Consider the following 15,825-nt stretch of genomic DNA (forward strand, 5'->3'; position numbering starts at 1 on the left):
CAGAAAGCCCTAAAAGCCAAGACTCACACTATGCAAGTGGCAGCAGCATTCTTCTCCAGAAATGTTTTCTTTCAAAACAACTTGAGCCAAATGTAACACTACTCCATATGGCACAAATAGATTTCATCTGTATCTGGTAGGTGGCAAAGATCCCTGGAAATCTGTTGATCTGTGTGTCCAAAGAGAAAAGTTTTAAAGACCTAATAGTGGTAAAATTTATATTGTTATCATGGCACTATGCAGCTCATAGATGCAACACTTCCAAACTCAGAGCCTTTCAAGAGACCAGATGCCATTCTGCTCCAGTGGTTTTCAGCACACTGTTGAAATGCAGATTACTAGGTCCTACCCAAGGAGATCAGCTTCAATGCCCCAGGAATGGTATTTTAACAAGCACAAGAGGAAATTCTGATGCAGATGGTCAGGCGACTATACTTAGGGAAACACTGGGTTTCAACTTTCTTCTGTATTAAGATCCCAGGATATAGATCAGATGAACTCTCAGGTTTCCTCCAGCCTCATGATTCCAATTATGGCCCCTTGTTTATCTTGTATCCTTTCGCCCTACTTAAGCTGGTTGCTTTGGTATGCTAGAACCACCTTCTTTCCTTTAACTTTTCCAACCAACTCCATTTCCCTTTTTCTGTCCCTTGTCTGGCTGGCTCTGAGGAGCCAAATAGTATTATCCTAACATTTGATAGGTAGATCCTATAGATATCATTGCTAAAACCAATTCCCAATACAACTAAGATAGTAAGCATACCACTTTATCAGCCTTTAATCTGCTCTCATTATTAATACTTAATCACCCCTGACCAGAGTTTCCTATCTCAGGTCTCTAGGAGGTTATGGATGGGTTTCAAGGCATCTGAAAACTCTCTGAAATGTCATGTGAAATTGTATGCAAATAATATGCATGTAGGCAGTATTTTGGAGTTTTTTGTTTGTTTGTTTGACAAAAGTCCACAGCCAGTGAAGGTTAAGAACCATGGTTTCAGATATCATCTGACTCACCTGGTTGTGATATAGGAAGTTCATTTTGATAATTCTAAGCTACATCGTTTGCCTCATGGACAGTTCCTAGTCAGCTTAAGCAGCCCCTACAGAAGACAATATCAAAATCTAACTTGACCATGTTTCTCCTATTCATTGGTAATATGCTAGACACTTTACTAGTCAACAAAGAAGATGGCACTGGCATCACAAGCATAGTCTTTCAATCCCTCCAAATCCCTACCATAGAAACAGGGAGAACAATTAAATAAACAAAACCAAAAACCCAGAGACACATTTACAACAAAACTAGGGGCAAGTTTTCTCATAAATCTAAAATTACAAGTGGATGGAGACAAACTACCAATACCACAAGTATACACAGCAGGAAAAAGGAAGCAATGGAGTAGCATCAGATGGACCCGAAGACAGGAGAACCTCTAATTACTCAACAGTATTCCCTGAAAAGTATAGTTGGAATGTTTTTCAAAACATCCTTAAAACTGGAGTTGGGGCTGCCACATTCTCTAACAGTAGTAACTAGAGGGTCTCAGTAAGGTAGACAAGGGCTGGAGTCGTCAAGGCCCCTGAGAGCTCTCAAAATAGATCCACATGGGCTCCCTCCTAGGACAAGGCCCTATACTGAGGAGAAACTGCCTGTAGGAATTAGAATTGAGCAGGATAGGGTCAGTAGAGACAAGGGAGAGACAGACAAGGTCCAGATCAGCTAGGCAGGGAAACGGCAGGAAAGCTCATAATGCAAACAGCCATACTTCACACTGTGAAAAAACAACCAAAGAGAGAACTCTGAAGCTTAGAAAGTTTTCCAAATCCTGCCTTATTCTCTAAGTTTAGGAAAATGAATTTCACATAAAAGTGAATAACAGAAACGAATAGAGATCAATTCCTACAACAGAGCTATTATAAGAAAAATGAGGGTGTGGAATAGAATAATACTCCTACAAACAATGAAAACATGCCAGAAAGGCATGCTCATAAAATAGATCAAAATTATAACATATTATATCAAACAAGTTAAGAGTAAGAGACTAAGAAAATGATACAAGACATGAAAGAATTAGAAAAACAAGCTCCAGAAATAGAAAAATAAATAAATAAATCAAGTTTACACTAGAAAGAGTACAAAAGTGAATAAACACAATGGATAATATCTTAAAAGAAATATCAGGTAAAGAGGAAGAAAAAAATTAATCAGAAATAAAAATGATTCAAGACAAAGTGACACATATTGAACATAAAGAAATTGAACATCTGGAAAACAGGAGTCCCTAAAGAAGAAACACAAAGCAAGGAAATAGAATGCTCCTAAAAACGATCTTGAAATAACATGCTTGGAACTATACATTGAAAGAGCACACAGTGTACCTGAGACATCAACCTTGAACAACCTACATTAGATAAGTTTTAACAAAAGTAATGAACTTTAAAGAAAAAGTCATTTGGGCATCTCGGGGGGAGGGAGGAAGCATGTGATTTATGGTAGAAAGAAAGGTTCCACAAGTTCATTAGACTTTTCAGGAACAACTTTACATGTCAAAAGAAAATATATTTAATTTGCTCCAAGTATAAGCCAATGCTTTTATTTCCAGCAAAATGACTTTCAAGATAGGCACGAACTATTATCAACATACAAGACCTCAGAATATTGTTCCCATGAACCCTTGCTAAGAACTCTACTGAAGAACAAGCTTCAGACAATCAAGATGACTAGAGAGATATTGACAAAAGGCCTGGAGGTAGGCATGAGATCACTAGTCACCTGATCATTTAGCTAGGACTAAATACTAGTTAAGAAGGCAACAATATAGTCTGTAGTGGCTATATGTCCAGACAATATAAATATATGACAACTATCTATAGTTATACCGCAGGAGTTTTGTAAATGGGAGGTCAGAATGCAAGGAAATGCCAAAAATATTTTAATGCTTTAGGTAATTATTATGATGGCATTATCAGTGTTCTTCTGAGATTGCTGTGTCTATGATCTAGGAGAAAGCAAATAAATCATTGCGGAATATTCTCATTTTATTCTTTGTGTCCTTGAAAAACAGAAATACTTGAATTGGAAATATCTATAAGAACTCATGAGATCTAGAACCAGTGGCATGGTGAAGCCGATTCACACCAACAGTTTGTACACTTTTTTCAACTCCATGGTCAGTAACTTTGTGTCAGTAGCTTGAAATCAGCCATGACGGGAGTATTTATACACCATGGAAACCCGGAATTGCTACAAATCCAGCCTATCTTCCCCAACAGAGAGTCAATTGTTAAACCATTTGCCAGCACCCCACAGAATATAGCAATCTTTAGTGTCCAGATCGTAATTTTGAAGTACCATTTCTCTCTCACACACACACACACACAAACACCAAAAAAAAAAAAAAAAAAACCCAGGAAATTTTGGAGAAATGGTTGGCTTAAGGTCTGAGACAAGAAATATATGAGAAGCCTAGAACAACTTGTCACACAGGTAAGTTATAAAGATACAGCCAGGCATAGTGAATCATGCCTGTAATCCCAGCACTTTGGGGGGCAAACACAAAAGGATCACTTTGGTGCTAGGAGTTTAAGACCAGCCTGGCCAATATAGCAAGACCCTATCTCTACCAAAAAAAAAAAAAAAAAATTAGCTGGGCGTAGTGGCACATACCTTTAGTCTTTTCTTAGCTATCAGGCAGCTCTGAGGTGGGAGAATTACTTGAGCCCAGGAGTTCAAGGCTGCAGGTTGCAGTGAGCTATGATCAAGCCATGGCACTCCAGCCTGGGCAACCAAGCAAGATCCTGTCTCTAAGAAATACACTTTTAAGTTGTAATGATATTGGCATCATGTCAATAGGACTCAAGCCAGTTTGGAAAAAAAAAAAAAAAAAAAAACTCCCACTGACCAAAGAGGGTCAATTTGAGCATCAACAATGATAATAACTGCAATAAAATACATTGAAATTCATTACAATCATGTTCAAACAAAGTCAAAGAATGAGTCATCTTCAGAGAATGATAGGGAACAAATCGTTATCTAGAAGGCTGATAAATACATGGACTGAAGCAAGCATTTATCTTGCCATTCCTATATCAACTGTTCCACTGAATATCCTGATGGAGTAAATGAAGTGTCTCTTTACAAAAGTATTCTACCTAAGAAAATAATAGCTAAAACATATGAATATGACTGAGTAGTTATATTCCTGGGAACATACTCAATAGAAATGAGAGTATGGGCCCACCCAAAGACACATACAAGAATGTTCACAGCAGATTTATTCCCAATCCTGGGGTAGGGGGGGAACCCATAGGAAAAAAAAAAAGAAAAAAGAAAATAATAGGTAATTACAATTCCACGATTTTGCAATTCCCAGTAAGCAAATATAAACATTACATATCAACAGCTGCTCAGATCACACAAAGAGACCGCCAGATAATATTTCCTTCTTTAGTCTTGCTAAAGGGATAGACCAGAACCTGAATCTGATCTCTGGATCCAGCTGGAAATTTGCAGGAAATACCAAGGATAGAGGAACATGCTGAGCTGCACATGAGTCTGCAATCAGCAAAGTCCAGACTGTGGAAAATTCCACAGGTCAAATAGCCCAGATTCTTCAGATAAATTGTAAAGAAAGTAAAAGGGTGAAGGATGAGTTTATAAATTAAAAGACAAAACATTTTTTATGGGTAAGACCAAACTGTAGTGCATAGGAATACATATTTGGGTGACAAAACTATAATATAAACTCTAGGAAGTGATTGGTATAAAATCAAGATGGTAGTTTCTTGTGGGACAAGGGGAGACCTGTGATTAGGATAAGACCTGTGATTAGGATAAGTCCCTGCAAGGGACTTTTGGAGTGAGTGACAAAGTTATGTTTCCCGCTCTGGGTCATTTCCTTGCCTTAATTTGGATTTGTAAGGTTTGCTGTATCTCGAAGGTGGTTTTGGAGACACAAAAGGGGGAGCCTTGCTCCGTCACCCAGGCTAGAATATAGTGGTGCAATCATAGCTCACCACAGCCTCAGACTCTTGGGCTCAAGTGATCCTCCCAAGTAGCTAGGACTTCATGTGCATGCCACCACATTGTTGGTTTTGGAACGGGAAGGGGTTTGTTTTGTTTTATAGGAATGGGGTCTTGCTGTGTTGCCCAAGCTGGTCTCAAACTCCTGGCCTCAAGCATTCCTCCCACCTTGGGTTCCCAAAGTGCTGGGATTACAGGAATGAGCCACCATGCCCTGCCTCCCTGTTTCATTTTACAATAAAAAATTTTTTAAAAATATAATCACATTCTTGCCCTCAAGGAGCTCAGTCTAAAGAGTGGATGGGGCCGGGCACGGTGGCTCAAGCCTCTAATCCCAGTACTTTGGGAGGCCAAGACGGGCAGATCACGAGGTCAGCAGATCGAGACCATCCTGACTAACACAGCGAAACCCCATCTCTACTAAAAAATACAAAAAATTAGCCAGGCATGGTGGCAGGCACTTGTAGTCCCAGCTACTCGGGAGGCTGAGGCAGGAGAATGGTGTGAACCCGGGAGGCGGAGCTTGCAGTGAGCCGAGATTGCACCACTGCACTCCAGCCTGGGCAACAGAGCGAGACTCTATCTCAAAAAAAAAAAAAAGAGTAGACGGAGAGGTAAACAATTAGTTTCAAGATAATGTGATCAATGCTGTCAGATAGGTATATACATGTTGCTTTGGAACCAGTGTGGCACTGAAACAGTTTATTTAGCATGGCAGGTCCAAAGAGGCTTCTGGGAGGAAGGGACACACCAGCCTGGCCTTGAAGAGAGAGCCATTCTCCAAATGGCATAGGAGTAACAAAGCCCAGCCCAGGCTGCAGAGGATCACATCACAGTTACTCCAGGCAGCCCACTGCACCCATCACTGTTTATTGCAGCATTGGTTGCTTCCTTTCTGCCCCTGCAGTTGTCTAGAGCAATTTCCTTTAAAATGACAAAGGTATCAATTATCAGCCAAAGGAGCACATGTTCACATATTTATGTGAATAAACTAGTGTCTCTGCCTTTTCCTTGTTTTTAAACCAGAACTTAATGGATAATCTAAGAGAAGGTGCCATCTTGATAACTTTTTCTTGAAATAGAGCAGCTGCAGCAAAGACAGAATTCTACACCCAGCCAGATTCTCTCTACAAGCACTCAGAGTAGAACTGGAATTCCTCTCTGAATTCTCTCTCCAAGCACAGAAGAGCTTAAGGCTTCTTGGTTGGACTCTTAAAGCCTTCCTGACCTGACCCCTGAACACCAGAATAGCTCTTCACATCCTTAGCCAAGAAGGCAAGACAGTGAATGTCCGATTACAGAATCTGACATATCCAAAAAGACGATAGAGAGTACAATTTGTTAGGCCACATTTCCTGAGAAACAAAACGGAAGGGGTGCAATTTGTATATTGGAATCAAAGAGCAATGGGATGTGGACAATTTGAGGTGTCCTCTGTTCCTGGGTGCTGTGTAAACAACAGTGTGGAGGCACAGCAAGTGGGACCTGGTTATTGTGCAGGAATGTACAGACTTGGAAAGCAAGATTGGTGTCCACTCCAGGATGCGCTTATCCTTCTCACCCACCGGGCACTGATCCCTGACCATCTCTGGTAGCAAGCTGGCATTAGAAGCTAAAAAGCACTTTATAAATGGAGGTAAGAATAGAAGGGAATAGAAAAGCCATCTGTTTACACATTTCCTGATCTGTAAAATGGGACTATACACCTACAAGTGTAAAGAGAAAATAAGACATATGGAAATGCTATATAAATGAAAGGGCGTAGGGTAGAGTACTCCTGAAAATACTATACGAAGATGAATGTGCTTTCCTTCTTTACACAGCTGTGTGCTGACAAGCATTTTATCCTTATAACAAGACCGTTTATCAAGTCTATAAACACTTGCAAATGCTCCCAATAGGCACAAAGTCTTCTTCCACAAGCTGAGATGTGATCATTTGTTAATCTACTCCCAAGTATAACATTGAGTATTCATTTTGTGGAGTCAAGTATCTATCCCAGCCCTCAGACAAGATGCAACAACTGGCAGAGACCATTATATAGGTCTGGGTTCAGAGACAAATGGGATTATGGCTTGCCTTATACCTGTCCTCACCCTAAAAATGATGGCTTATGGACATAGGGAGACAAAAAGAACATGGTCTACTATTTAAGGTTTGAATCTTATATGGAAGGTAATACTCCAGAGAGACCACTGTGTTCCAGACTCACCTGATCAGTCACGTGGGATGCTTGCTGAAAATTCACTGTCTTAGTTTACTTCCCTCATCTGCTGAATCAGAATCTCCAAAAGAGGTCTTTAAAATCTGAATTTGTAACAAATGTTCTAGATGATTTTCATGATGAGGCAAGTTCAGAGAAAAATAGAACACAGCTCCACAGGGTTCTAAAAGTAAAGATTTTTAAAGAGGGCCCAAGAAAAATGATGTCTTAGTCAACTTGGCCTGCCATAACAAAATACCATAGATTGGGTGGTTTAAACAACAGAAATTTTCTCAATTTTGGAGGCTGGAAGAATAGAGTGGTCAGGTCTTGGTGATGGCTGCCTTCTTGCTGTGGTCTCACATGACCTCTTTGTGGAAGGTGGGAAGAGGGAGAGAGAGAACAAACTCCCCAGCATCCCTTCTTTTACAGGTATCAATTCCATCATAAGGGCCCCATCCTGATTAGCTCCCAAAGGCCCCATCTCCAAATACCACACCTTAGGGCTAGGGCTTCAACATAACCCTAGCTATGTTAGAGGGTAGGGGGATGCAGACATTCAGTCCACATAGGTGCAATGGGGCTTAGTCCTTCAAAGGACCAGGTGCTCATTTGTGGAGCTGGATCTTTGGGGTTTTTGCTTTTCACCAACCTATGCAAAGCCACATCACACAAGCCATAGGCTTAAGCAAGCTGTGCGCCCATTGGTTTCAGCAATATTCAATGAACAAAACATGATGATTTAAAGCAAACAACAACAAAAGATAAATCAACGTCACTAGGTATTTTGGATGTTATTCAGTTAAACACCAAATTTAACTCTGGACCTGCTGATAGCCCAGACCAAAGGAGAAAATGCACTTGCTAACTATCTTTCCTATTTCACGCAAGTTAAATTCTGGGTAGAGTTCCAGCTTTTACTTACACCTCCTGAACCACACTGCTATTCTCAAACTTATGCCCTTTAAAGATGAGAAAAGTCATTGTTTTTCCCCCAGAGCTGAACATTTTTTGTCTCAATGCATTTCTGGCTTATTAGAGAAGCAAAACTAGTCATATTAAAAATTCCCAATGGGGAACCTCCCTCCCCATTCTGGAAGCTGATGAGAAAAATAACACATTTTGCGAAATCTGCAGTTTGGGTTTTTTTAATAGATCAGAAGAGTTTTCTTACCTCTTAATAATTCAGGTAACCCTGGAGATCCAGCCACTTTCCAGACATTGCTCAGCAATGAAGAACTCAGGATGTCCCCAATTCCAAATTGGTTATCCAATTAGGCAAGTTCCGTTACTCAGTGTTGTTGTAACAGAAGGAGGATAGCTCAGTGTGGTAGAAGAGTCCCTGAATTCAGGCCCAGCTCTGCTATAAACGAATCAGCAGTTTCCATTGAACAATTTATTTACCCTCTCTGAGCCTGTTGCCTTCATTAATTCAACTACTATTTCTTAAGTATCTAAGAAGTGCCACACTATCCAGGTGAAGGGGACAGCCTTCAGGAGACCACAGTTCGGAGAAAAGGGAATTTTCCATTCTGTAATGTAATGGTTCCTTTCCTTGTGTGGGTGCCTTGTCTCTGTTCCTCACTGGCTTGGCACATGAAACAAAACCTGAGTGTATGATGGAACAAATGAATGAGTGAGTGAAAGAAAACAGTTTTTTAAATAGCCTTATTTTACGCCACTACCACTCTTCCTAAGGTCGCCTTTGCCTGATAACTCAGGCCCAAGTAGTCCAACTTTGATTGCACCTTTCTTAGGTTTCTAGCACTCAGAAAACTCATTTGTTGGCTGTAATCTGCCCCTTCATTCTTCTCCGGCACTGTTCCTCCAAATCTACTTCCATCCCTCATACACCCCTGAATATTTCCCTATATTCTAAATCCAAACATCCATTGAGCACATAATATATAGCAAGCACTGGGCAAACCAAGATGCTGGAGAACAGACTGCTCCACGTTTTCTGTGGCTGCAGACGGCGCCCTCTGTATCCCGTTCACAGCCACAGAGGGTATGCCTCCTTTGACTCACAGCTACTGAGATACCAGGACAGGCAAAATGATGCCACATAATTCTCAGGAGAGTCTTACATCAAATAATTCGACCCACCTCTCACCACCTCATGCTAGCCCCCTGTGCAATAAATTTTAACAAAAATAGCTGTTTAGGAGGATTGAACCACCTTAAATTTTCCATCCACTTAGTAGTCCATGAATCTGGGTGCTACACCAACTGACTGGAGCACAAAACTCTTATCTCTACCTTCAGTATCATTTTCCCATCATTATTGAACAATGAGACACCAGTTTCTCTGGAAAACATTACTCAGTTTTTTTAAGTAAGTAGCATTTTTATAGCATATCAAGGTTTAAAACCATTTCTACATATGCTATTTCACTCAATATTCACAACAAAGCCTGAGGCTCAGAGGATAAATAAGTAGGCCATATGGTCAGTAAAGTGGCAGGGCTGGCATTTATGCCTGGGGTATGAGTCAAAATCCTGGAGCCTGCACAGAGGGAGCCAAGTGATCCTGTTTGGTTTAGTCCTCATAGTAACTAAAAACTACACATTTAGCCTTTAAGCATTTACTCCAATAGCATTATATAGTAGTACCCCCTTATCTGCCAGGGATATGTTCCCAAACCCCCATGGATGCCTGAAACCTCACATATGCTAAGCTCTGTATACACTATGCTTTTTCAATCTGATAACCACAGTGGCTACTAAGTGACTAGCAGGCAGGTAGTGTAGACAGTATGGGTACCCTGGACAAAGGGATGATTCATGTCCCATGTGGGCTGGAATAGACTGTGTGAGATATCACTCAACTCAGAATGGCGCACAATTTAAAAGTTGTGAATTATTTCTGGATTTTCCATTTAATTTTTTTGGACTGTGGTTGACCATGGGTAACTAAAACCATGAAAAGTGAAACCATAAATAAAGGAGCACTACTATGCATGGATTTAAAGAGATAACCTCATCAGGATTTTTTAAGGGTGTTCACTACACAATCCTAAACTTATATGTTACTTTTGTAACATTATTTTGGCTTTTGCAGTATGCTGAGCCTCTCAGTAGAAGTTGCTCAGGCCTCTTTCAAGCTCAGAGCCTTGACAAACTTATTTTGTTTCTTTTAACATGACATCACTAAAAATGTTGCTTATTTGCTGTTACTTTTCCATCTTTCCACCTGGAAAGAAAATTGGCTGGACTTTTTAAATTTGTACTCCAGTTGTACATATATCTTGTCTACCTCGCCTCCATATAGACATTTTTATTGACCCATACATACTATAAACCCCAGAAAGATCACATACCCCAGCCTGAGTCTGCAGCTCCCCAGCAGGGGCGAGATCTTGTGTTTTGCTCTCCAGAAAAAACCCAGCTGGTTGCAAACCATGACCCTGCCCTGAGAATTGTCTTCTAGGGGTGATATTGGAAGATTCAAATAGCAGAGGGAGCCTTTGGATTATTTAAAATTATATCCCTAGGCCTTAATTCCTTCATACCTAAAATGAAGGAAATAACACTAATGAAAATTAAAAGAACATCAAGAGTTTTTCAGATTTGTAGATATATTTACAAGATACTACACCCAATACCAGGTTCTGAACTTTAATATCTTTGCCTAACTGGGCACAACAGCTGCCCATCTGAAAGGAGGGATCAACTTTTCTATTTGCAGTTGGAATTGCGGGCCCTCCTAACATCTTCCCAGTCACTCTCCTCGCATCACAACAAGGCTTCATTCAGGTGCATGGCCTGCTTTGGTGACAAATGCATCAAGCCAGAAGTACCAGACTCCTTGGCCTCCATTGGGCTGCATCTTCCCTCTATGCCCACATGCTCAGGGCATCATGAGAATGGCATGTGAATTATCCAGCTATGGATGGACTCCACTAGAGGCATCTCCAAGATCTTCTCATGCCCTGAGTGCCTGAGCACAGCTGCGGATCTTCACAATCCAACCAGTGATCACTCCTCTCCATTCTTTCTGTTTCCCTATTTACCATAGCTTTTTGGAAAGTTGATGAAGTGAAATATTCTCCAGCAGAGGAAGTCATATAAAGCTTAAAAGGCATTTCTGATGGAATGATGAAATAATTCCACTGCTTTCCTTTGAGCAAAAAAACTCAAGGCAACCTGAGGCAGCTCTGGGGATTTCATTATTGATAGACTGGAGGGAAACAACGGCTTTAGCTGAACAAGTTTTTCTCTTAACTTGTTAGAGCACTTTGGAATGAAGAGATGAGAAAGACAGGTGCTAGACAATAGAATAAACCCAGCACCAACTTATTTACATAATTTTGTATAGAAATCCATTGATGTATGAAGTATAAAGTGACTGTTGAATAGTGAAAATTAAGTATTTTGGAAAACAATCTATGTTCACTACCTAGCTCTAAAATAACTGAACATTTTGTAAAATACCTCTTGCATCTTTGTAAAACTTACTGGCAGTTTAAGCTATGTGTGTGTGCAGTTTTAAGAAAAGACAGTCTTTTATGTTATCATTTAAGGTAATTCTTAAGAATGCATTCTCTAAGCAGATGAGACATTGAGTCGGGGATAGGATGGGAAGAGCACATTTACACTTCTAATGCAGCATGGGCCATTCACCATTTCTTCATAATTAAAGGCTATCAGGAAGGCTGGAAAAGTATGTGTAGCAAAGATTATAAAGTGCTTCCTAAGTGAGGCAGTAGGGGATTTAAAGGCAAATTGTAGCTGTCTCAGCATACAAAGGTTTGTGCTGTGTGAGATTCCTAAATCCTAACTCCCTTTTGACAAGTATTCCTTAACAGCCCTCCCAGATATCTGAAACCAATTTTAACCCACTCTGGTCCCCCGCTGACTACAACATTACCTGAATGGTGTGGTCCAATTTCCAGGCTGCTTACCAGTCCTCAAGCCTATGGGGTAAGTAAATCTCAGGCCTCTGGGGTGAGGTATCCCTTGTGGGACAGACGTGGTGAATATCGATGAGCCCAGGAACCTCAAAAAGCCTGCTACTTGCAGGATTGAGGAGGAAGCATTTTTTAAAAATTCACTGCGCCAGGAAGCATTTCTCTTATCAATTGTTGCTGATGTTGGTTTATTCTTTTTTATTGTTACCAATATTTTTAACCATAAAATGACCTTAGAAAATGTAAAAGAAGCATCCTCACAAACTGCTGTGTTTTGAGGTTTTGAATATTAGGCCTGTGCTTTATGACTCAAGGGAGTGGAATGAAAAATGCTGAGAGGCACTTAGAATCATTACCAACAAATCAGAGGTCAGGGAATTGGAGAAGTGCACAGTCTTAGGGTTGCAAGCGCCCTTAGAAGTGTCCAGCTGGCTACCCCTGTACACAAACAAAAACTCATCTCAGGTGTGTTCAGGGCACAGAAGCCTGAGGCAGTGGTTCTCAAACAGTAGTCTCCAAACCAGCAGCCTCACTTGGGAACTTGCTAGAAATGCGCACTCTCAGGCCCTGCCTCAGAAACGCTGAGCTTGAACAATGATCTGTATTTTAACAAGCCCTCCATGTGATCCTGGGACACGCTAAAGTTGGAAACCACTGCCCTAAAATCCCCCAGCGAGGGCCCATCCTACAAGTAGTTTAGTATGGCCTTCCCAAAGCCAATAGAAGAAGAATTGGGATCTTAATTCTTTCAAGGGAACCTCTGTATGGGAAAAATTATTATTAGTCAGATCCAGTTAGCTTCTAGCATTATCCACTATGGTGACTTCCAGGCATTTCTAGACTTGTGGTACTAATCCCAAGAAATATGCTGAGAAGATACACTTTTAAGGTAAAATGTAACAGGAGGCCAGGTATGGTGGCTCACGCCTGTAATCCCAGCACTTTGGGAGACCAAAGTGGATGGATCACTTGCAGTCAGGAGTTCAAGATCAGCCTGGCCAACATGGCAAAACCCCGTCTCTACTAAAAATACAAAAATGAGCCAGATGTGGTGGTGGCACACGCCTGTAATCCCAGCTACTCACGAGGCTGAAGCAGGGGAATCACTCAAACCCCAGAGACAGAGGTTGAAGTAAGCTGAGATTGCAACACTGCACTCCAGCCTGGATGACAGAGTGAGACTCTGTCTTAAGAAAAAAAAAAAAAAAAAAGTAGCAATAACTGTTTCGAGGATTTTTTGATAGGCAGGAATGTTACAAAACCAACATGAGAATCTTCCCGTATTGTGAGATCATAGGATTATGCTAACTCCTAATTCCTGTCAACCCTAGTTAATACCAGTGATGGAAACACCCTTAACCCAAGGAGAAATGTAAGTAGCATGCTCTTCAACACCTCTTACCTCAGCTTAGAGACCCCTTATGGCTGTACAGCATCAGATATTCAATGCTGACTCAGGGAAAGGCTGTACCATGCCTGCAGCAGAAACATCAGCCAAGGCCAGACAGGGCAGTTACAGAAAGAAAAACATGCATTCTATTAAAACACACACACACACACACACACACATTGTAGGACTGCTATTGTTTTCTGCCTTCATCATGAAGTGACACCTCTCTCTCTTTTCCCAACCAGGAACAGCTAAAAGATGATGATGTGGAATGCATTGTAAACCAGGATGAACTAGCCATACATTACCAGGAGCAAGCCTCCTCACCCTGCAGTCCTCCTGCAAGGCTAGGTCTGGACCAGAAAGCTTCACCCCAGACGCCAGGCAAGGAAAACATTTATGAGGGAGACCTCGGCCTGGGAGGCTATGAACTCAAGCTTGAGCAAACTTCGGGTCAATCCCAGTTGAATTAATTGGCATGAAGAGTACAGATGTAATCACAAGTAATGCAAGGCTCACTGAGGAATACAAGCCAAGCTGATGAGGCAGTATAGGGGAGAGGCTGGAAAATGTATTAAGAGCATAAATTGGAGAGAATCAAAGCCTTGTCACATGGATCCTCTGGTGCCTGAAGAAATGAGAATTTATTATCCCTCTCTATTATGCAAATGAATTTAGTTTTTTGACAGCAGCCATTTTGATTATTGGATTGACTGGGGTGGGGATGGGGGTATCAGGAGTCTAGCTGCTGGAGGATGGGACAGCTGTGCTGGGTCTTCAGGGCATTTCTGCTGCGTATGCAGCTCTCCAGGCCCTTCACTTCTATTCTGGATTTTATTCCCTCCACTAGGGTGAGTTTAAAAATAAGAAAAGAAAGCTTCTGAGAGTAAACATTTTGCTCCTAAGCTGAAGGGAATGTACAGCTATTTAGTAAGTGATAAGTTTCTTATTTTGAGGACTTGACTCCCATTTGCTCTCAGTGACCCCAGGGCAGAGCCCAGAGAAGTGTTCCGTCCCCACTGCTGATGGCTTCCCAGAGTCCATGCTGAGTTGAAGAACCTATTGTTCTTGTTGACATCCTTCCTATGCTACTTCTCCCATCGCTCAAAGGGGTTGCCTATGGCCGGGTGTGCTCTGCACTAAATGCAGCACCACTTTCAAGCTTGGTAGGACCATTCCAAGAAAAGCAGGTTTCTTCTCCCCATACCACATTGTGCCTGAAGAACAAGGCTTCCCGTCCTTGCCTGCATGTGAGTCACTTCTTGGCTGTGCAGGAGGTCCCCCCATCTCCGTATGCTGGAAGGTAGGATTCTGCAGTGCATGTTGCTCTCCACCTGGCAGCAGACTGTGCAGGAGCCCCAACCTGTCCTCCAATTCCAGCATTCACAGCTGATGAGCAGTGCAAGAGCAGGGCGACAGGAACGGAGCCAATGATGTGTGGGTTACACTGAGGAGCCAAAGACAGGCCCTCAGGACTTCCCCTTACAAGGCATGGCTCATGGCCTACATTCCAGAGACCAACAAGATAACTTTTAATTCAGCTGCATGACCTGTGCCTTTTAAGCCATAAAGATACCTCAAGTCTAGCGCCTCTTGAAATCCAGATGTTCATATTACACTCCAAAAAATAGACTCCAGGCCTAGGTGCCCAGGCTATGATGAGTCTGCTTTTGAAGGAGGTAGGGAATGACATCTTCCTTGGACCCAAAGCTTAAAAGTAATGTATGCTTTGCTGACCACTGGTAGGCCTTAAACACTCACTGTGGTGGTATCAGGCACACTGCTATGTGCATCCATTTTTTTTTTCTTTCTTTCCAAACAGAATCTCTGGGGCACAAGTTGTTTTATACTCAAGCTAAGTATAATTTTGTCATTTCAGGTAAATATAAGTGGTGAAACATGAAGTTTTCTAATTTGACTTAATCCTAATAAATTTTTGTTATAAAGTATGATTCTGTTTGGCTAATGCTTTATTTAAAGTCATTTTCTCGTTCCAGTGCTTGGTGGTTCTAAGCTCTTATACTCAGAGTGCTGGCTGAAGCGGGCACTGAAAGCTAATGTATGGGAGATGCAGGGATCCTGTGGGCCAAGAACAGCCAAGGGGATAGCAGGACAAGTCACTGAAGGAATGAAGAGAGCAGGAATGGGCTTGGGAGGCATCCCAGAGAAGGGAAACCTGAGTCAAGCAGAGGGGCACAGACACCACCTTTCCCACTAGAGATGACCAGGGTTCACAAAAGCTGCAAAAATAAGGGAAGGAGTTAGTTACTAGAGGAGAAAGAAAAGAAAGGCAAAAAGG

The 15,825-nt window shown here is 41.5% G+C and overlaps 1 protein-coding gene across 2 annotated transcripts in view; it reads left to right on the top strand.

The window, feature by feature from the left end:
* Window positions 1–15,475, top strand: part of SLC9A9 (solute carrier family 9 member A9) — a 602,343-nt gene extending 586,868 nt beyond the window's left edge. For both annotated transcript variants that reach the window (XM_010381303.2, XM_030929287.1), the window contains exons 15-16: window positions 12,044–12,149; window positions 13,772–15,475. In XM_010381303.2, coding sequence (XP_010379605.1) covers window positions 12,044–12,149; window positions 13,772–13,999 — 334 coding nt within the window. In that variant the 3' untranslated portion in view covers window positions 14,000–15,475. The remainder of the gene's footprint in view (window positions 1–12,043; window positions 12,150–13,771) is intronic.
* Window positions 15,476–15,825: the final 350 nt, after the last annotated feature.

This window comes from Rhinopithecus roxellana, chromosome 1, assembly GCF_007565055.1.
Source record: "Rhinopithecus roxellana isolate Shanxi Qingling chromosome 1, ASM756505v1, whole genome shotgun sequence".
NCBI lineage: Eukaryota > Metazoa > Chordata > Mammalia > Primates > Cercopithecidae > Rhinopithecus > Rhinopithecus roxellana.